At 42.0% G+C, this 23,079-nt stretch overlaps 1 protein-coding gene across 1 annotated transcript; it reads left to right on the top strand.

Moving 5' to 3' along the window:
- Positions 1 to 3,906: 3,906 nt before the first annotated feature.
- LOC115462126 (olfactory receptor 2D3-like) lies at positions 3,907 to 4,851 on the top strand. Its single transcript, XM_030192165.1, has one exon. The coding sequence runs from the start codon at positions 3,907 to 3,909 to the stop codon at positions 4,849 to 4,851; it is 945 nt and encodes a 314-aa protein (XP_030048025.1).
- The last annotated feature ends 18,228 nt before the right edge of the window (positions 4,852 to 23,079 follow it).

The raw sequence follows: 23,079 nt of genomic DNA, 5'->3' as shown, positions 1-23,079 counted from the left end.
TTAATCATGTGTCCTGCAGCAGTATAAGTTTAGTAAGTACCTCTAAATATACTATTATATATAGACATGGACACTGATTATATATAAAGGGGTTGATTCATATACACATTTTTTGTGTGTATGTGATAGTATACACACGTTAAATGCTGCTTATAAAATTACAACCAAGTACAAGTACATGAAGTGGAAATGATAAGAGCTGACCACTAATAGATATACACTAACTTTTATTCGTGTAATAGTAATCTCTTTGTATTGTCTGACACTAGCCATGTTTATTACCTTTGTATTATGTTTGTGTTTTAATTTATTGTTTTGTAACCCCTGACACAGCCCTTTCGGGTGAAACACAGCCCGTGTCGGGCGATACAAAGAGATTACTATTGCACGAATAAAAGTTAATGTATATCTATTATTGATCTGCTTTTATCACTTCCATCTTGGAGTTTGTAGATCGATTGCCTTTCTGTTTTTTGGGGACCCTCAAGTACATGAGGTGGCCAGAATACACATAATTCTATCCTAACTCCCATACAAGGCTGTTCAAAGGTGGGATTTGGGTGGATTGTTGGCAGAGTTGCGATTCAGGCAAGTACTTAAGAAAATGTGCTTCCAAACTGGTATAAATATCTGCAGCTTCATTTTAGCAATGCAACCCCAATTACGACTGATTTTTGAGCAACTAAGTTAAACCTAGAGTGGCATTTTAGAAAGGATGTACAAACGGGAACTGAAACGTCCAGGTCAAGACATCTCAAATTCCACTAGAATTTTACGACAGGATCTGCCGACAATGGAGCCTTTTCTAAAATGTGCAGTGAAATTATCGGGACAGTAGCATCCATTTTAGAACCACAAATATCTAAAAGATCAATTCACCAAAAACAGGTACCTGAAATGCCAACATAAACATTTGTGTGGCAGAACATGAAAGTTTATATTAGCCATTGTAGGAACACATTGTAGGGGGCATGGACAAGAGAAGAGAATGAACAGGACATAGGCAGATTGAACAGAGAATAAAGTTTAAGATTGTTTGTTTATTAAAGCACTTCATCAAATGATCTCTCCCATTCTCATCTCAAGTTTGCAACTTTATCCGCCTGTTAGAACTCTTGACTCTTGTAGTCAGGACTTGCTTGAAATACCTTCTTTTCATCCTATTAGACTGGAGGTTAACAGGAGATCTACGTTTAGCGTAATGTGTCTAAGCTCTGGAATGAACTTCCCGTATCCTTTCGTAGAATTACTTCTTTCATTCAGTTCAAGAAGGAGCTTAAGACTTTGTTATTTCAAGAAACATAGGGTAATGAGATTCAATAACCATTATATTTACTATAATTAGCAGCACATTTCAATTTGGATATCAGTTTTTGTTTAAAATTGGTATTAGCTTTAACATGATATTTATGTATGTAATGTTTTGGTTTTATTTTTATTTTTTCATTTATTGTGTATGTTTTCTTGTAACCCTCCCAGAACTGTGGATGGAGCAGATATAAATTTGATAAATAAATAAATATAAATAAAAAGATATAGTGGAATTAAAAAAATGTTCAAAGAGCGACCAGAATGATAAAGGGTGTAGAACTCCTCTCGTATGAGGAAAGGCTAAAGAGGTTAGGGCTCTTCAGTTTGGAAAACAGACAGCTGAGAGGAGACATGATCAAGGTCTACAAAATCCTGAGTGGTGTAGAATGAGTAGAAGTGAATTGATTTTTTACTCTTTCATAAAGGACAGGGGACACTCATTGAAGTTACATGGAAATATTAAAAAAAAACAAATAGGAGGAAAAACTTTTTCACTCAACAAGTAGTTAAGCACTGGAACTCTTTGCCAGAGGATGTGGTAACAGCGGTTAGTGTATCTGGATTTTTAAAAGGTTTGGACAAATTCCTGGAGGAAAAGTCCAAAGTCTGCTACTGAGATAGAGATGGGGAATCCACTGCTTGCCCTGGGATTGGTAACACGGAATGTTGCTACTATTTGGGTTTCTACCAGGTATTTGTGACCTGGATTGGCCACTGTTGGAAACAGGATACTGGGACATATGGATCAATCGTCTGACCCAGTATGGTTATTCTTATAATCTTAAGTAAATGTAACGAAACAGGATACTTTAATTTACTCACATCTCTGCCACACATAGGTGCCTGCATTTACGTAAGCTCTATCGCTGATGTAATTACGGGCACCAAAATGTTAGGCATGCTCATACGAGGTTATGCCTGTATTCTATAGCAGAACTTAAGGGTTCTTTTACTAAGCCATGTTAGGTGCTAACACACACCAAATGCAGAAAAAGTGGCCTAATATGGGATGCATTTTGTAGATCTCAATCATATCCTCCCTCAGTCATCTGTTTTCAAAGTTGAAGAACTCGAACCTGTTTAGCCTTTCCTAATATGAGAGGAATTCCATCCTCTATCATTTTAGTCGATCCTGACAGCACCCGGGCAAAATGCAGGAATTTTCAGGCGTATCATCTAGATAATGCTGGTGAAAATCTGGGTACATCCTCAGTCAGTTGCTACTTATGTGGGTAGCAAGTGCTGCCTGCCCAGACAGGTAGCATTGAATATTAGGCCCTATAATTCTTACTAGTTTAGATACACACTGTCAGCTGAAACCTGTCCTAACTGAACTTGGGGCCATTTTACTAAGCCGCGTAGGCACCTATGTGTGCCCAACACACACCAAATTAGAGTTATCACCCGGTTACCACATGGCCCTTGCGGTAATTTTAATTTTGGCGCTTGTCCGCTACGCACGTCTGAAAAATATTTGTTCTGGCACACAGCAGCTACGCGTGTCAAGTGGCATTTGACGCACATAGACCATTACCGCCTGGTTACTGCATGAGATCTTACCACTAGGTCAATGGCTGGTGGTAAGGTCTCAGACCCAAAATGGGCATGTGGCAATTTTCATTTTGGCGCACTTCCATTTTCAGCAAAAATGTTAAAAAAAAGGCATTTTTTTGTAGGTGCGCTAAAAAATAATTCTGTGTGTGCCAAAAAACATGCGTCTACACTTCCACAGGCCATCTTTCAGTGCACCTTAGTAAAAGGACCCCTTAGATGCTATGAAGTTCCTTTATTTTATTCCTTCTTCATTGTAGCCTGGCCACTTCATTGGTATTCCCCCTGATAAGAGCCATGGAGCACACAAGTACACTCCAGAGAAATGAATGTTCACATAAGTACACTCTAGAGCAGCGAAGCAGGCATTAACATCAAAAAATGGTTCAGAATTCCTTTCTCCCAGGATCTGTGAATGCTATCCTGCCTTGCCCAAGAAGCAACTGTAAAGTTTGAGAATTAACTTCAGTTACAATAGCATGGAATTAATGTCAATTCCAATTAGCATGGATTGCAGCTTCAAGGTCAATGGTCTGGACCTGTCATTAGATTAGGGACAAAATTTCATGTAATATAAAAATATAACAAAATAGTTTGTGAGAAGAAGATAGCCCAGTTTAGCTCACATTTTGGTCTAAAGTATTATTCATTCTTACTGCTAGAATGCAGGCTTTGTGCTGGACAGTACACTTTCCTAGAGGGATAGTAACAAAAGTTCTAGGCAGACTATTAATTGATTCATCAGTGGCATTTAAATTCTCAGAGAAGAAATCTCTTCAAATTCTTGAAGCTGCATGATCATCTTTAGGAAGTGAAATAGATATATGGAGATACACTGAAAATATTTGTCATGCCAATAGGCAAAGCAGAATCAATCACTGAATAAGCACTTTTCTAACTGAAATTGGAAAACATTATAAAAACACAAATGCATAATTTTGTAGTTTATTTTTTATACTAATGATGTATATATGCTCTATACAATTGTATATTCATAACATCTATCTTTATTCTTCTCTTTACAGGTAGAGATTTGTGAACACAATGAAAAGGGACAATCTTACCTCAGTCACTGAGTTTATTCTCCTTGGACTCTCATCAGATCCCAAGATACAATTGTTACTTTTCCTTGTGTTTTTAATAATTTACATAATTACTGTGGCTGGAAATATGCTGATAATTATTATAGTCATAGTGGATTCTCGCCTTCACACACCTATGTACTTTTTTCTTACTAACTTGTCCTTCCTTGAAGTCTGTTATTCATCAGCCATTGTGCCTAAAGCCCTGGTGCACTTCCTCGTTGAAAGAAAAACCATTTCATTTCCTGAATGTGCAGCACAGATGTACATTGCTCTATCCTTGGGGGAAACAGAATGTCTTCTCCTTGGTGTCATGGCATACGATCGTTATGTAGCTATATGTCATCCCTTGCATTATACAGTCATCATGAATAAGAGAGTGTGTATCATGATGGCAAGCGCTTCATGGACAGGTGGTTTTGTCTTGTCACTGGTAGACTCTGTTTTCACATTGCGATTACCGTACTGTGGCCCTAATGAAATGAACCATTTTGTATGTGAAGTTCCAGTAATCATTCATCTTGCATGTACAGATACGAAGACCACAGAATTGATTATATTTTTGGTTGCTGTTGTAGTTCTCCTCATTCCTTTCTTCTTAATTCTAATCTCTTACCTTCGCATTATTTCCACTGTGTTAAAAATTCGTTCTGCTGAGGGGAGGCATAAAGCTTTTTCTACGTGTGCCTCCCACCTCATAGTGGTTACTCTATTCTACGGCACCATCATCTTTATGTATATGAGACCCAAGTCAAGCCATTCACAGGAGCAGGATAAAAGAATTACTGTGTTTTATACTGTAGTAACACCAATGCTGAATCCAATGATCTATAGCCTGAAAAACAAGGAGGTAAAGGGGGCTCTAAGAAAAGCCACACGAAGAACCAGAGATGCAAATTTCACATAACATGATTTTCAAACTTATGAAGAACTTGTAAATACTTACAGAGGCCTTACATGTATCAGATATGAACCATACAGACTGAAATAGAATAAGAGGGGCATTTTCAATAACATATTTAAGTCCGATTTTGGATGTTTTGCTAAAAATGTCTAAACATTGAGTGGTGAACACAGACATTTTTGAACCTGAAAAAAATCTGTCTTTTTGGTTCAAAAATCGCCTTTTTCTAAACGTTTTCCCCTGGATTCTATATAGTGCAACTAAAGTTATGTGTTCAGATCCAGTCAAATTCTGGATTTGTGTGTGCAACTTAATTAAACAAGCCAATAATTGTCAATTGACAAGCAATTATTGACACTAATTGGCATTAATTAGAATTTACATGCACAACTGTCAAAGCATATTCTGTAATGTAATGTGCAGAAATTCTAAGGCGCCTAGTTGAAAAAGGAGTGTGGAATGGGTGGATCATGGGCGTTTCATAAAACTATGCAGGTTGTTATAGAATACACCCGGGCCACGCCTAAATTAGGCATAGGCATTTACACCAAGTTTTACTTGACATAACTGCCACAACTAAATTTAGTCACATGGATGGGCATTAGGTGTATTCTATCAAACGTGCCTAAATTTAAGTGCAGTTTATAGAATACACATAGGTGTATTTTTTTTCAGTGCTGATTTTTTAGGTGTGACATGTGTTCAGTGCATTTTTCTTTTGGGACCATTTTGGAAAATAAAACATCCAAGAGAAAAACATCACAAAACCAGCCATTGGGATGTCTGGGGGCCATCATTCTTAGTAGACTGGCCACACAAACATCCCAGCACATTTGTGGAGCAGCCTATGGGGCACTGCAGTGGACTTCAAATAAAAGGTCCCAGGTACACATCTCACCATATCCCTCTTATATTGTATGGTGAGCCCTCCAGGAGCAGAAAAATATTTACTGTACCTCAGTGTACACCACTACAATAGTTCTCAAGCTTGCAAATGTCACCTATATGTAGGCACAGTAGGTATTTAGAGCCTAATATTAAAACTGTGGAAGGCAGTCCACACAAGTGCTGCGATCGGCGCTGACACAGGATATTCCCTGCTGGGTCATTTCCAGTGACCAACATTGAATATCCTTTTTTTTTTTGTTGTTGCTGGCTCAAACTTAACCAGCCAGCATTGAATATTAAGTTAGCTAGTTAAGTTTATAGTGGGCAAAGATAGGATTGCCATATAGGTGGTCCAATTTGCCCACCAAACTTAGCTGGCCAGTGCTTGAATATTTGCAGATAGCCAACTATATCGTATGATATAACTGATTAGCCGCTATGCGCTAAGTTCTAATATTCAGCAAAGATAACTGGGTATCTCGCACTGAATATAAGTGCTCAGCCGGCTAAGCTCTATTGAACCGGCCAGGAGCCGTTCCTGGCCAGTTAAATAGCGCTGAATATCAGGGGGTTAGTGTTTTTTTGAAGGGCTCACATGTCCCATCACACGTTTACCAGTTTGAGTAGGATATGGGCCTGGGTCCCCTTCTCTACAGTCCACTGCACTGACCACTAGGCTAGTCCTGGGACCTGCTTGTTGCTCTAATAGGAATGGCCATAATATCTGATGCTGTCACATCATAGGAGGCTGGGAGGGGTCTGTATCCACTGGGGGAGTAAAGGGGTTATGCCTTAATTCCTCCAGTGGTCATTCAGGATTCTTTTTGGTCACTTAGTCATAATTGAAACAGGTCTAGACAAAAACATCTTCATTTTACCCCCAGACATTTTAATTTTGTTCGTCACAGAAAAATGTCAATTTTTTGGTGCCATCCATGTCCCCCACAAAATACACCTCCAACATGACCCCTTGAAATTTGGATAAACTGTGGAACAATACATCTAAAATCGGAGTGCTGAAAATCACAACTATGTCTTTCAAAATGTATTAGAGGATTTCAGCACAAAATCAATTATGAAATGTATTCTGGAATTACAAAACAGCACAATCAGTCTGAAAAGCAAACCCTTTGTACTTAGTTTTCAGTAAAATGATATTGATCATCCACCACACAGATTCACTTGCTATCATGCCTTCTTAGTCATCCTGAGCCTTTGACCCCTGATAGAGTGACAGTGCTCACCACAAAACTTGAGGTGAACCATAAGCATAACTGAACTAGATAGAAACAAATATATCCTGTTCAGGAGTATAGGGATATGACTCTTGAGAAGAGGACAATCAGCAGCCATCACATCCTGACCTGTGAGTTTTGAAAATTCTAGTGGTTCCAACATAAACTGTACACAGGAGTCAACAGCCAAGGTATGAGATCCTACCATTCCTCCTTCCAAGTCCTGACTGATACAGTAGTGGTAGCGTAATCTACAAAGACAAGTTTGCAGTGTATATAACCAGTGGAAGTCTGCTGCATGACTACGTACATCTTAGAGGAGTCCAAAAAGAAAGGGAAGTGAGAATCCCTATGAACCACCTCCAGGAACAAAAACATGACAAGAATCAAATGTAGCCGGGAATCAGAGTATAGATGCATTGCACCTCTGGAGATATATTCAATACATTTTTAATCCATACTCTGGCTCTCGGCTAAAGCCCACTAGTCCTTCCCTACTCACATCTTAGAGGAAACATTGGTCAGGAATCAACTGAGTATCAGAGGCTGGGCTTTGCAAGACCAATCCTGAAGCAGGAGACTGGTTCCATATTTATTTCTAACCTATCAGACTACAGCTAGAACAAGAGCCTTCATATGATAGCAAAGAGCTAAGATGTGTGTATAATTGGCAATGTATACGTGTGGATAAATCTCTGCTAGAAATGACTAAGAATTTGACAAAAGTGCCGAAATTTCAAAAAACTATTTGAAGAACAATTTTTCAGCAGAATTTCCAGATGTTTAGAACTCCAGATTTTCAAAGCAAATAATACATTCACTGGTATCTGGTGAATATTTGACTTGTTATCCATGGATTTTCAACCAGTATATATATTGTATCAGGTTAAAAATCCATTTATCCGAATAGCAAAGGAGTGGAGGGAAGGCAGAGCAAGGACAGGCTGTGGAAATCATTCAGATAGTTATTGGATAGTAGCTGATTATCACCACTAATATATGTGGTTGCCTGTTTCACTGCTTGCTCTAACTGCCTTTAATGCTCCAAATCCATGTGTTATCTGACCTGCTACCTTGGTTCATATTGTTATTAGTGCCATCTAGCTGATCCTTCACAGTGTGAGCAGCTGCCCTGCCATGCTTTTTATTTTTTTTATACAAATATGTTATATCCTGGGGTAACCCTCCTACCTACCCCTGTGACCCATCTACCTTCCCAAGTGTAAATATTTTGTAATGTTAAATACACTGGCTGTTACATTTGTAATTTGAGTTTTCAAGTGTCTTTATTGCTTGCACGTATCCATGTGCACTCAAGTTGATACACCGCCCCCCCCCCCCCCCCACTCCCAATGTATAACTGATGGAGAAAGACCCATGGGATGTGAGGCACCCTGAGTTTTCTATAGTCATGCCTGCCCCGGTGTGGTCATAGAGACACTACAGGCTAACTCCTTACCCAACCTCATCTCTTCCATGGTGAGCATTAACCTGTGTTTAGTGAGAGTATTCTCTCTGTGATGCAAGTGAGGGTCTGATGTCTTATATGGTACATATCACCATCAACAGACACAGTGGAGAATAGAGCTGGGTGAGGCTGTAATGTGTCATGGCAGTAACAATATAATATGATGCAGGGAACCTCAGCAAATATATCTGTGCTGTATGTCCACTTCACATAACTTATGTAAGGTCTGAGTATTCCACCATTGTCATCCATGCACGTACCACATCTTGTGATCTTGTCCAACCTATGGCCCATGGGCCAAAACCTGGCCCACCAAGAGCTTTTATCTGGCTCTCAGAAGCTCAGCAGGATTCCTGTTCCCCCACCATGACTCACCTATCTGCAAGCTTGAGCTGCATGGTGCAGGAAGTTTGGGCTGGTCTCATGGTTTCTAAATCTCGCAAGAGAGAGAAAGAGACTAGGTGATCTCAGAGTGCATAAGTGTGTAATTCTCATAAAGAGAGTGTGAGTGCATGCATGTGTTTTGGCCCTCCAAATATTACAGTATATAAAATGTGGCCCTCAATAGAAATAGGTTGGACAAGCCTGTCCTAAATGGACATGTGTATCCCATGTACATCCAGTGGCACATTTATCACCATTGAAAACATCCTCCTTATCTCCTGACCTATGGACACACCAGACTAAAAACAGTTCTGGATAGGACATTTATTTGCCAAATACATAGTCGAAAACCATTGCAAGGCTGTATACCAAAGGCACAGAATGAATAGCTGTGCCACAGAGAACAGGCACTATAGTGAGCATAGAAAAGATAACACCCCTGCAGTAGCCTTCCATCCATGCTTAGAACATTGCCATACAATTGGGACCTCATGAATAAATTGCAATCCCAGAGCTGCACTCCTAGCCCCAAGTAGCCCACAGGATGAATGTCCTAGCCCATTGAACACAGATGCCCCATGAAGTTGTATTCCCAAGGCCACAGCATTAACCTTTAGTTGGTGTCTGAGGCCATACACTGCCATGTCACTAAGTCCATAACATTCATAATAGATTACCTTACAACCAGCAACATAAAGCATTGCAGCTCTATGAATATACATTCCATCCCAGACAGAACATTCAATTATTGGTCTAGTTATGAGGACATAAAGCTGGCATACTTATTCTATAATATGTAAACTTGACTATATATTAGGAACACAAAAGTTGCCTACAGGGCAGAATAGGCCCCCAGATGTGAGGTTGGACTTGATTGACTCATGCCATTGCTCCCTCCTCAGGACATCCCTCCCCTACCAGGTGCTCCTGTAAGAGCTACTGCAGTAGAAACACTCAAGCAAAATTCAAAGTTCATGAGAGCAACATGTGACATATGCTAGGATTAAGGCATTAGAAAGTAGTGAAACTCACTTTCCCTGCAAATGCACATAATTTGCACACAAACAAATAAATGCTGGTACACTTCACCCCTAGCACCAGCAAGAGTGCGAGCTGATCATCTGCACCCCATAGACAGCTCATACACATGTTGCAGAGTAATATGTAAAGAGAGAAAAGGAAAATCACAAAGCACAGAACAGAAATAAAAGGAAATTCCAACATGCTGGAGGTGGTCTGGAATTGTCTCAGGTCAGGTTACATGTATCGCTTGTCAAAGGATATAACATTTTACAGCTATTTCCCTGAAGTATCAGACAAAGAATTTCCTGCTCATTCTTTTATAGGAAGATATATCTTTGTATATTGCACAGTACAGGAAGTGTGCTGCTGCGGCTAGGAAAGCGAATAGAATGTTGGGTGTTATTAGGAAGGGTATGGAGTCCAGGTGTGCGGATGTTATAATGCCGTTGTATCGCTCCATGGTGCGACCGCACCTGGAGTATTGTGTTCAGTACTGGTCTCCGTATCTCAAAAAAGATATAGTAGAATTGGAAAAGGTACAGCGAAGGGCGACGAAAATGATAGTGGGGATGGGACGACTTTCCTATGAAGAGAGGCTGAGAAGGCTAGGGCTTTTCAGCTTGGAGAAGAGACGGCTGAGGGGAGATATGATAGAAGTGTATAAAATAATGAGTGGAATGGATCGGGTGGATGTGAAGCGACTGTTCACGCTATCCAAAAATACTAGGACTAGAGGGCATGAGTTGAAGCTACAGTGTGGTAAATTTAAAACGAATCGGAGAAAATTTTTCTTCACCCAACGTGTAATTAGACTCTGGAATTCATTACCGGAGAACGTGGTACGGGCGGTTAGCTTGACGGAGTTTAAAAAGGGGTTAGATAGATTCCTAAAGGACAAGTCCATAGACCGCTATTAAATGGACTTGGAAAAATTCCGCATTTTTAGGTATAACTTGTCTGGAATGTTTTTACGTTTGGGGAGCGTGCCAGGTGCCCTTGACCTGGATTGGCCACTGTCGGTGACAGGATGCTGGGCTAGATGGACCTTTGGTCTTTCCCAGTATGGCACTACTTATGTACTTATGTACTTATGTGTGGATCCTTTTACCAAATTATGGTAAAAAGGGCCCTGCGGTAGCAGTGGGAGCCATTTTTCCTGCATGCCAGGGCCCTTTTTTCCCACAACAGGTAACAAGACTCTAGAAATGGCCATGTGGTAAGATTACTCTTACTGTGTGGCCATGCGGCGAGGATCATACGGTGCTGCCCATTTACCGTCAGATTAGAGCCACAGTAAAAATTACAAAAATATTTTTCATTGCGCCGTAAATGGAGCATGCTCAAGGTGGAGCCAATGCCAGAGGCTGCATTGGGCTGGCAGTAGTTCTGGGTTGCCACATGGAAAATGGCCCCCAAGCTCCTATACTTCTGCTTCATCTCCAATCTCTCTCGACAGTCATAGGCTCTCAGTCACTGTATTCAAGCCCTCAGAGCTCTGTGTGTGAAGGTTTTTGGAAAGACCATGTAAACCAATCATAGAGGTCTATGTACCAAATTGAGGAAAGGCCACCTACCTCCTGAAAACTTTCCAGGTCTGCAGCTGTAGAAAGCTATCAGTCATTCACATCATGTAGCAAAACTACATAGCAACAGTGGTACCACTCTCTGGTCTATAGGGTGAATGTGACTTTTATGAAGTGAAGACTACAATTATGGGGCATACATGATCAACAAGACCTACTCACCGGGATAATTGGTTGTTAGGTAGGGATGGACCCCTACTGTGGAAGGCTGACCTGTGAAGCCCAGAGTTACTTTACCAACACAGAGAGCAGCAACATCATTGTAGGTAGGAGGTAGAGGGGACACAGGTATGCTTGCTTGCTATGATGCCCAACTGGAGAGCACAGAGGAAATTGCCAGGACCCCAATAAGGCCCATATAAGGACATGGGTGGCTCCAAGAAAATGGGAGCCAATTAGACAGTGAGCACACAGGTACAACAGAGGTCCTGTGTCAACTGGGCCTAAGTGAAAGGAAGAAGCCCTAATAAGGCCAATTGGCATACGAAGAGGCAAGGCAATATCTGTCTGTGTGTAGAATCATAATGAGAAACTTTGAAAATGGGATCCTGCCACACAGATGTACGGGCACTAATTGCTGAAGTACCTAATTTTTGGACAATTCTATAATAATGAGTGCCTGTTGAGTGGGCACATGTGAGTTTAGATAATGGCAAAGTATGTGTGTCCTCATAAAATTGGTGTGTGCACACATGCTCAGTTCAGTCACCAACATGTTAGAATGTAGGGGACCTATTTTGAGAATGGCTAACACTAAACAGGGTACGCTTAGTTTTCTTGTGAGGGAGGTAAGGATGTGCGGTATGGGGCTGCTGGAGCCAAGGTCAAAGTAAATCACAAGATAGCTGTGTTGCATGGCATATGCTATCATTTTGATGTATCATCAAAACTGCAATGTTGAGGACTTCAAGAAAAAGGAGAGATCTTTGTGGCAAGACCCACAAGAAAGTGGCTGCTTAACCATGAGGGCCCTGTCAGCCGCATATCCCTCACCCCCATTGAAAGGGAGTGTGAGGGGGTTTATAGGACACTGCCTTTCACCCTTAGAATAGTCCCTCAGATAGCCTGAGCCACCTTATGAACACTAGTCTCGCCCCAGGTGGAAGTGAGCCGGGAAGGGTAGAAATATAAAGGACAGGGCCAGAGTGAGGTTAGAGAGGCCCAGGAAAGGAAGACTCAAAGCCCCTGCATATGCCACTACAATACTACAACTGACGTTTAATGATTGTGACCTGGCTAAGGTAAGCCACTTTTGTTTCCTGTTTGAGACTTGCAAGTCCTAGGAGTGTTATTTTGCCTCCAGAGAAATGGACAGACAGACAGATATTCTCACCCATCTTGTATAATTCTTTCCAGGTTCCATTGGGTTGGATAGAATAAACAAGTGGGAAAAAATAGGGAGTATGGGCCATGGAACACAAAGAGGAGATACAAGCTTCACAGGTGTAGTAACGAAGAAAAAGCAGAGAAGCACAAAGAACAATGGTTCTCAAAGTCAATCATTTTTTTATTGAAGTTTCTAAATGCAACATATTGAAAGGATTTGACACAGCCGTGTTTCAGCAACTCGTGCCTACGTCAGGAGTAATCTTCTATTCAAGAGTAAAATAAAAAAATACTGTAGCAAGGTGAAAAATGTAAACCATTAATACAGAATCCGAACAATGTATCAGCTCAGGTACTTTACATTGTTTGGATTTTGTATCAATTGTTTTACAATCATTAATTAAATGTCCATATTAATATTCAAATAATTAAGTTTTTAGAGCTTTTCTAAAAGACAGGTATGATGGTAAATGTAAATTATAGAAAAAACACCAACATTTCATATGAGCAAAATATTTTATTTAATTGGATAAGTTAACAAAACATTTTTGGAAAATATATGCAATTTAATGGGAAGGAAGGTGACGCTTGACCAGTGACGATTATATTGTGTAATTTGCTGTGATTAAAGTATTATATTGTGGTGTAGCACTTCTGAGGTCATTTCACCACTCTTCTTGAAACATTTATAGATCACTAGATATTGTTCATTGTATTCATTGATGGTCCAGAATATGAAAAAATATAATTTGAATTGCCACATTTATTGTCATTTTCATAGGTAACATATTCCTCCTTCTTTTCTGGCAGGAGTTAAGGTATATGTAAATTAGTCCACCTCAGCCATTACCACTCTCCCAGCTGAACCTAATTGAGGGTTTTATTCTTTCATATGCAAAAACAAACAAAAAAAATAAAAAAACAAAACAAGACTGGCTCCATTCTTTCATTGGCTTGAGCCTAGCCTTAAAACAGCCACCTCACCCTGACAATGACTTCTGTCCTATCCTCTGCCTTGACTGTTAAACAAAAATTAATCAAAACCAAAAACACCAGAAAATCTCTCCCCTCTGAAGTCTTTGCAACTTCCCATCAAATCAGCAACCTTCAGCCTTCTCATTATTTTCAGGCCTGCTTGCCTTTGCTGTGTTCTCTTTAAAATGTATATATCCATAGGTTACTAGTCAATGTTGTAAATACCTCTTGATGTTCCTGCTCTCCCAGCTGTCAGTAACCAGTCCCAACGCCTCTCAGGTGTTCTTCCTAGGACTCCTCATCATGTCCTCAAGTTCTGTCTTTGGGCTTCCTTGTAACCCTCCCCCTACTCCTTCCCTTGTTACTTACCTAAGGGAAGCATAAATAGCGATCAGACAACTAACCTCTCTCCTCTCCCCTTCTATGATATTGGGCCATTCCTAAAGTTGCCAACTGGATCCAGATTCACTTGACAAGACTGATCCCATCCTGGGTTTACATCATTGCATGCAGGGACTTGAAGTCTTGCTTTTCTTAGGGAATGCGATGGGTAAATTAGAACTAGAAGTCCCTGAAAGCAATGGGGTAGATCCAGGGTTGGGTCAACTCTGTCAGGTGAATCTGGTTCCAGTTGGCAACCCTAGCGTTCCCTTCATTATCCATAGAGATAAGGTGTTTCATCAAAAAGCTCGGACAGCCCACATCAAGAGCTCTCATCAATTTCTCTCATCCCCCAAAGCTAAGTGTCACAGGGATGTATTTTGTCAACTACCACTGTTACTCTGGGTTTCTATTAGGGCACACCACCACCAAAGGGCAGTATAAACTCCATAACTTCCTTCCCAAACCTCCTGTTAGGAGATTGTGACCCTGTGACAGAAATCATAGGGACTCCAGGATCTTTTCCCTATCACAACTTAATGTGTGAACATGCAGTTCCTTAATCACTGTGTTACAGTGTAGATATATTGTAACTGTTGAAACTGTTTCTCCTTTAGAAATATATTGGGGCATGGGGGGGGGGGGGTTCTGGAGTCTACCACTACTACTACTACTTATCATCCAGTCCAAATTGGCCCATTTTCAAACTTGTGCATTCTTACTGGGTTTTTTTTCCTCATGCCAAGTTGCATTCCACTCCATTAAATCTTTGGAGAGTTAGATTGCTTCTAGAGAGATAAACAGAAGGACAGACAAACGGACATTCTCAACTCCCTTTGTGTAATTCTTTCCAACTTCTATTGGGCTGAAAAGAATTTTTAAAAAGGAAACCATGATACAATGAGGAATTTATTTAGGAAGAAAAAAACAAACTAAAAAGGATTGTTGTCAGGGCCAAAAATATGCATGTAGTATGGACCGTATTAATAAATGCCATTTTGAAAGCTCAGATGAAATATATTCCCTGCATTAAAAGAAAATGCTGATGGAAGACCAAATGACTGCCAATGTGGTTTAACAGTAAGAAGAAAGAAGTAATTAAAGATTTAAAAATTTGTCTTTCAATAAATGGAAGACAGACCTAAATGAGGAAAATAAGGATTCAGGCAGAAAATAACAAAAAAAAGTTTTTAAAAGTAAATTTAAGAAAATGTCTCTGAGAGAGTCAGTTTGACTGCTAGATGACCAAGGGATAAAAGGACTGCTCAGGAAGGACTAGGCAGTAAGAGAAAAACTAAATGGTCGATATGCAGCTCACTGATGCCAGCCAAATTAGACCTGGATATTCAATACCAGGTCATGTCTGGGCACTGGCATTAAAAATTCAGGGGAGCAATAATACCTGGAGTAGAGGAGTAGCCTAATGGTTAAAGCAGTGAGTTAAGAACTGGGGAACTGAGTTTGATTCCCATTGCATCTCCTTGTAACTCTGGGCAACTCACATAATCTTCCATTGCCCCAGGTAGAAAAAATTAGGTTGTGAGCCTACTGGGGACAGAGAAAGTACCTGCATATAAACTGCTTTGGATGTACCACAGAAAGGCAGTATATAAAATCCGTGATCCTTAATCTGGAATTTATGTAGTTACAATATTCAATGCCATACCTATATTTGCTAAACTAGGTAAATTTAGGACTATTATTTAAGCAGTTCTACTTACCCTGTTAGTTATTCAAGCATAGGCACTGGGGTCCTTTTACTAAGGTGCGTTGAAAAATGGCCTGCGGTAGTGTAGACACATGTTTTGGGCACGTTCCAAATCATTTTTCAGTGCACCTGCAAAAAAGGCCTTTTTAAAATTTTTGCCGAAAATGGACGTGCAGCAAAATGAAAATTGCCGCGTGTCCATTTTGGGTCTGAGACCTTACTGCCACCCATTGACCTAGTGGTAAAGACTCCCGCAGTAACCGGGTGGTAATGACCTACATGCATCAAATGCCACTTGGCGTGCATAGCTGACACGCGCCAGAAAATAAAAAATATTTTTCGGGCGTGTAGCATATGCGCGCCAAGAATGAAATTACCAGAAGGGTCACACAGTAGCCGTGCAGTAACTCCATTTTTGGGTTTGCGTAGACGCTTATGCAGCTTAGTAAAAGGGCCCCTGATTATTGCTGGTGCCCTCATAACCTCAGAGACCTCTCTGACTTCACACCTGGACCACCATGGCATTGCCTGGACAGTGCTGTGGTGGTTAGCAACACTAATTCAGCGGCACTGCCTGTTTAAGGGCTGATGAATATAATTTCCAAGCCCAAGCAGTATGGTTTAACTGGGCAGCAGCCTCTCCTGCCTAGTTAAACTTTTTAAAACATTGGGCACTAAGGGCCCCTTTTACTAAGCAGCGGTAAGCCCAACATGGGCTTACTGCTCGCTAAACAGGAAGTACCACTAGGCTACCGCCTGGTTAGCACATGACCCTTACCTCCACCTCAATGGGTGGCGGTAAGGGTTCCCCCACGAAATGGACGTGCGGCAAGTGCTTTACTTGCTGCATAGCCATTTACTGCAGGAAAGAGAAACTTCCCTTTTAGCCGCTGTGGTAAAATGGGGCCTAGGCCCGTGTGAAAAACACGAGCCGATGTCAGCTCAGACCCCCTTTTGCCATAGCTTGGTAAAAGGGGCCCTAAATGAATTCTTTTCCTTGAACTTTCCTAAAAAGGATGTTGGGGTCATACCTATACAGGAAACATTCTTTGACAATGATGATTTGGACTAATATAGCAAATCACTGTAAATGTATAAGATGTAATAGAACTAACTGACAAACTAAAGGGTAACAAATAACCAGAACCAGATGGTATTTATGGTTTAAGGTTTATTTTAAAAAATTACTATACTGCCTTCTCAGGCAACAGGTTGAGGCAGTTTACAATACCAAAGTAACATAAAGCATAAATGTGAAAGGAATGCCAAATAAAATAGGGAAGAAGTTACAACATTGATGCTAATAGGAGAGATTAAACATAAACATCAATCTGCAGGCAAAACAATGTGAGCTGCCCTCCCCACCTTATAATTCCCAAATACAGTGAAGACTCGATTATCAAACCTAAATGAGACCGACCCATTGTTGGATAAATGAGAAGTCGGATTATACAGTAAACAATGGTAACCCCTAAAATAATGCAGAAATAAAGGCAGTAAAAGCAAGGTCTTGGCTCACAATGGTGCTGTTTTGTGGTAAACGTAGGCAGTAAAAGAAGGGTCCTGGCTCACAGCGATACTGTTTTGTGGTAAAAGTTGGGTTCCAACGTCAGAAAACATAAAGAGAAGCTGCGTGACGTCACCGAGGGCTTCTCGGATATGCTGGATGGTCAGATCAGTAAAGGTCAAAAGAACATAATAATAGCCATACTGGGTCAAACCAATGGTCCATCTAGCCCAGCAACCTGCTTTCAGCAGTGGCCAATCCAGGTCACAAGTACCTGGCAGAAACCCAATTATTAGCATCATTCCATGCTACAAATCCCAGGGCAAGCAGTGGCTTCCCCTATGATCATCTCCTTAACAGACTATGGACTTTTCCTCCAGGAACTTGTCCAAACCCTTTTTAAACCAGATACACTAACCACAGTTACCACAGCCTCTGGCAATGAGTTCCAGAGCTTAACTATTCTTTGAGTAAAAAAATATTTCCTCCTATTTGTTTTAAAAGTATTTCCATGCAATTTCATTGAGTGTCCCCTGGTCTTTGCACTGTTTGAACAAGTGAAAAATCGATTTCCCTCATCTGCTCCACATCACTCAGGATTTTGCAGACCTCAATCATATCCCCCCTCAGCCATTTCTTTTCCAAGATAAAGAGCCCAAACCTCTTTAGCCTTTCCTTATATGGGAGCAGTTCCATCCCCTCTATCATTTTGGTCTTCTTTGAACCTTTTCTAATTCCACTATATATTTTTTGAGACACGGCGATCATAATTGAATACAATATTTAAGGTGAGGTCGCACCATGGAGTGATACAGAGGCATTATAATATTTTTGGTCTTATTTTTCATCCCTCTCCTAATAATTCCTAGCATTCTGTTTGCTTTTTTGCTGCCGCTGCACACTAGGCTGCACTGTACTATTTTAGAAAGGTGAATTTTCAAACCGCTCCTAAAACTAAGGTAAGAAGACTGTGCTCTCAGAGTCATTCGAAGAGAATTCCATCGAATTGTTGTCAGAAAAAAAATATATACGCTCTCTCTCTCTAGTAGATTCTAGACACGCATTAGCAGGAGCAGGGCCGGTCTTAGGCAGAGGCGACCGAGGCGGCCGCATAGGGCCCCGTGCCTAAGGGGGCCCCACGCGGCCCGCCTCAAGTCTGCCTCGCCTCTCCTACCACCACCAATGCTCGCCTGCCCTCCATGTCCAGCGACGCGACTCTCCAGTCCTCGTTCCCCTGCTCCACCTCCCTCCAGCCATCTGAGCCCCTCCCCCATCTGAGCCCCCCATCCCCGACCCGCCAAACGACCCTCGTCTACCACCCGACCCGCCGGCACCTCACCTGACCCAGCATTTTTTAAAAAGCTATAAGCGGCAGTGCCTCCTTGCGTCTGTGAAAGAAGAAAAGTCGCTTCGTCCATTGGCCGGCCTTCCCTCATGTCCCGCCCTTGCGGAAGTTACATCAGAGTTTGGGACATGAGGGAAGGCCGGCCAATGGACGAAGCGACATTTCTTCTTTCACAGACGCGAGGAGGCACTGCCGCTTGAAGCTTTTTTAAAAATGCTGGGTCAGGTGAGGTGCCGGCGGGTCGGGTGGTAGACGAGGGTCGTTTGGTGGGTCGGGGAGGGGGGCTCAGGTGGCTGGAGGGAGGGGGATCAGGGGAACGAGGAGAGTCGCATCGCTGGACATGGGTGGAGGGCAGGGGGCACAGGAGGGTCGCTGGACATGGGGGGATAGCAGGGGAGGGGGGTCTGGAAATAGGTGGAGGGCAGGGGGCACAGGAGGGTCGCTGGACATGGGGGGATAGCAGGGAAGGGGGGGTCTGGAAATAGGTGGAGGGCAGGGGGCACAGAAGGGTCGCTAGACATGGAGGGATAGCAGGGGAGGGGGGTTTCTGGAAATAGGTGGATGGCAGGGGAGGGCAGGGGGCACAGGAGGGTCGCTGGACATGGGTGGATGGCAGGGGAGGGGGACTTCTGGACATAGGTGGATGGCAGGGGAGGGCAGGGGGCACAGGAGGGTCACTGGACATAGGTGGATGGCAGGGGAGGGCAGGGGGCACAGGAGGGTCACTGGACATGGGTGGATGGCAGGGGAGGGGGTTTCTGGACATAGGTTGAGGGCAGGGGGCACAGGAGGGTCGCTGGACATGGGTGGATGGCAGGGGAGGGGGCTTCTGGACATAGGTGGATGGTAGGGGAGGGCAGGGGGCACAGGAGGGTCACTGGACATGGGTGGATGGCAGGGGAGGGGGTTTCTGGACATAGGTTGAGGGCAGGGGAGGGCAGGGGGCACAGGAGGGTCGCTGGACATGGGTGGATGGCAGGGGAGGGGGACTTCTGGACATAGGTGGATGGCAGGGGAGGGCAGGGGGCACAGGAGGGTCACTGGACATAGGTGGATGGCAGGGGAGGGCAGGGGGCACAGGAGGGTCACTGGACATGGGTGGATGGCAGGGGAGGGGGTTTCTGGACATAGGTTGAGGGCAGGGGGCACAGGAGGGTCGCTGGACATGGGTGGATGGCAGGGGAGGGGGCTTCTGGACATAGGTGGATGGCAGGGGAGGGCAGGGGGCACAGGAGGGTCACTGGACATGGGTGGATGGCAGGGGAGGGGGTTTCTGGACATAGGTTGAGGGCAGGGGGCAAAGGAGGGTCACTGGACATGGGTGGATGGCAGGGGAGGGGGGCTTCTGGACATAGGTGGATGGCAGGGTAGGGGGGTTTCTGGACATGGGTGGATGGCAGGGGAGGGGGGTTTCTGGACATAGGTGGATGGCAGGGGAGGGCAGAGGGGACGGGGGGGTTGCTGGACATAGATGGATGGCAGGGGGGACAGGAGGGTCGCTGGACATGGGTGGATGGAGGAGAGAGAAGAAATGCTGGACATGGATGGAGGCGAGGGAAGAGTGAGGAAGGAGATGAGGTAAGGGAAAAGGAAGAGAGGAGAAAAAGTGCACATGGATATAGAAAATAGGCAGAAACTGGATCCAGTGGACAGTCAAGTCTGCGGAGGACCCAGCTTTTACTTACGGATGTAGGGCAAGAAATGAAGAAGAAAGGCGGAAAGTAAAGAAATAAATGGAAAGGAAGCCCTGGAAACGGAGTTAAGAGGACAGATAGCAGCACAATCGGATACTGAGCCAGCATGATCAGAAAAGCAAAGTCACCAGACAACAAAGGTAGGAAAAACTATTTTATTCAGGATTTATTAATTGGAATATGTCAGTTTTTGGAAATGTGCATCTGTGATATTTTTCATGTACGTTTCAATTTTTGTAGTATTGCTGCATGCTGAGTCTGACTTCTTGAGGTAACTTTCCATTTCAGTATTTTGCCTTCATGTGTTTTTCAGGTGTGATCAAGGAAGGTGCAGTATTCTGCTAGCATATAGTTTGAATCCCTTTTTGTTTGTTTTTTTTCACTAGGTTGTGCACTGGTGTTTTAGAGCCAGGTGTAATTACAGTTGCCTTTCCACGCCAAGCATAAGGTTGTAGCTCGTTCTGTCCTTGGAATTAGTGCTGTTTATGGTTTGTTAAGGTTATGAGTGTGTTTTTGCACAAGTTTGTGTATAGTGTTTTGCAGTGGAGAGATTGTGTGTTGGCCTTACTAAGGTGGCACCAAACATCAGAAAGGGTGTAGAGCCTAAATCATGACACACTACCTCTAAAAGGGTGTTTTGTGGCTCTGCATGAGAATTGTGGTATTATGATCCCTTGCTAGCTTCATATTGTTGACGGTCTGCATTTTCCGTAAGGCTGGTATATTGGTGTATAAGGTATTAATTGTGACAATTTGTTTTTACTTATTTTTTTTCTGTGTGTTGTCAGACAGTTATGGATGACAGACAGAGTCGGAGTCTTCTTGAGTCAGAGAGCTGTGGTATATATTTTAAAACAATTTTAATACCTTGGTGGTCTATATGTTTTTATATTGTACATTATATTTCACACATCACTTTATTTTATTGTATATCTTTTCATTTCATTTTTATTTTATTGCATATATGGGTTATAGAGTAATAGGGGAATTTGAAAGTACTGAATCTTTTCTTAATATTTTTCCTTTATTCTCCTTTGTTATGAGAATTGGAACTACTAATTGTAGTGGACTTGAACTGAATAATTTCTGGGGAGGGGAGGTTTCATGATAGCATTGTGCTTATTATTTCAATCAGTTTTTTTGTACAAGTTTAGCTTCATTTGTCTTTATTTCAAATTTCATAAATAAAAAATGTTCTAAAAATGGAATAATCCTATCAATGGGGTGGAGGTAGGGGCGGGGCTACGGTGGGGGCGGGACTATAGTGGGGCGGGGCTAGGATGGGGCCCCACCAAATTGGTCTGCATAGGGCCCCGCACTTGCTAAGACCGGCCCTGAGCAGGAGCAGGAAATATTTAATGTAGGTTTTTGAACCGGACAGGGTGATGTTCCTCCCTGGTTTTGCTGACGAGTCAGTTCCCCTGAAGACGCCGTCAGTTGGCGAAACATGGCCCATGTAGGGAGCTAAAAACTTTGGACAAGTGATCCTCTGTTTTAATGTTTTGCACGGATTGATGTTAAAAAAAAGTATTGCAGTAACTAAAAACTTGTTGAAAGAAGATCTTTTTGGACTTGCACAAACTCCACCTAAGCTAAGTAGTTATTATAAAATACCCATCATATTTAGAAACATCGTTTTTTTTGAGAACTGTCTATCAATTTTGAGTTTTGGTTAGGATGGAGGTAGGATGTGCAATGATGTAAATGGGGTGTCCATGCACGATTTGAGCTACCAGTTAGTTTGCTGCAATACACCAAAAAACTGAGCACAATACATAAATATTTATACAATTTTATTTTTTACATATCACTAGTAAGCACATTTTTAATGTACATTTTAAGATTTTCAATTAAGGTTTCTATTAGAGTTTATCAATTTTGATGTTGAAACCGATCTTTGTGGGTTACCCAGATTATATTTAATATTTAATGATGACCATTAAGTGATCTAAAGACCTTAGGTACATAAGGGAATTGTAACTGATGACAGATATAACAGAGCTCCATCACAGAGCAACCTAAATTAAAGAATATAATTTTGAAACTAATACTATATTGAAGAGGAAGCCAATGTAAGTTAAACAGAAGTGAGGAATAATGATCAAATCTAAAAGTATAACAAAGGAAACGAGATGCTTGCATTCTGAAAGATTTGAAAGAACTCAAATATGAAATTGCTAACCTGTTACTAATAACCTTCTACCTACTGTTTAAAACAGCTATACTACCTGACCACTTGAGGGTGTCTGATGTAAAGCCAAATTTTCAAAAGGTCTATGGGTGATATGGGAAACTAGAGAGCAAAAAGGTTGATGTTGGTCATGGGAAAAATTGAGAATATCATTATGCTTACGTATAGGTCCATGGTGCAAACACACCTTGAGTATTGTTGCAGTTTTGGTTGCCCCAATTCAAAAAGATTATAGCAGACCTGGAAAAGGAACTGAAAAGGGCAATAAAACTGACAAAGGGAATGGGACACCTCTCTTATAAAGAAAAGTTAAACAGAAAAGAGTCAACTGTGTTGTGGGAGGATTTGGTCAAAGCAACTTACACAGTGGATATAATTAGTGTGGGTAGCAGCCAGGCTTCGGATCCTCAGCAAAAACTGCACAGGGATTTGAAAGTAAAACAAAATACTTTATTTTGTGTTCAAATAGGTAAAGAAGCCTGTTGCTTCACAGGCTCAATTCTGTGCCCATAAAGTCTCTCCA

This window comes from Microcaecilia unicolor, chromosome 2, assembly GCF_901765095.1.
Source record: "Microcaecilia unicolor chromosome 2, aMicUni1.1, whole genome shotgun sequence".
Taxonomy (NCBI): Eukaryota; Metazoa; Chordata; class Amphibia; order Gymnophiona; family Siphonopidae; genus Microcaecilia; species Microcaecilia unicolor.
The sequence above is the reverse complement of the archived record's forward strand: the minus strand, read 5'-3'. Positions and strand labels throughout refer to the sequence as shown.

Bases quoted from the DNA above. Each gene is read 5' to 3' on its own strand.
- LOC115462126 (XM_030192165.1), top strand. From the start codon at position 3,907: ATGAAAAGGGACAATCTTACCTCAGTCACTGAGTTTATTCTCCTTGGA.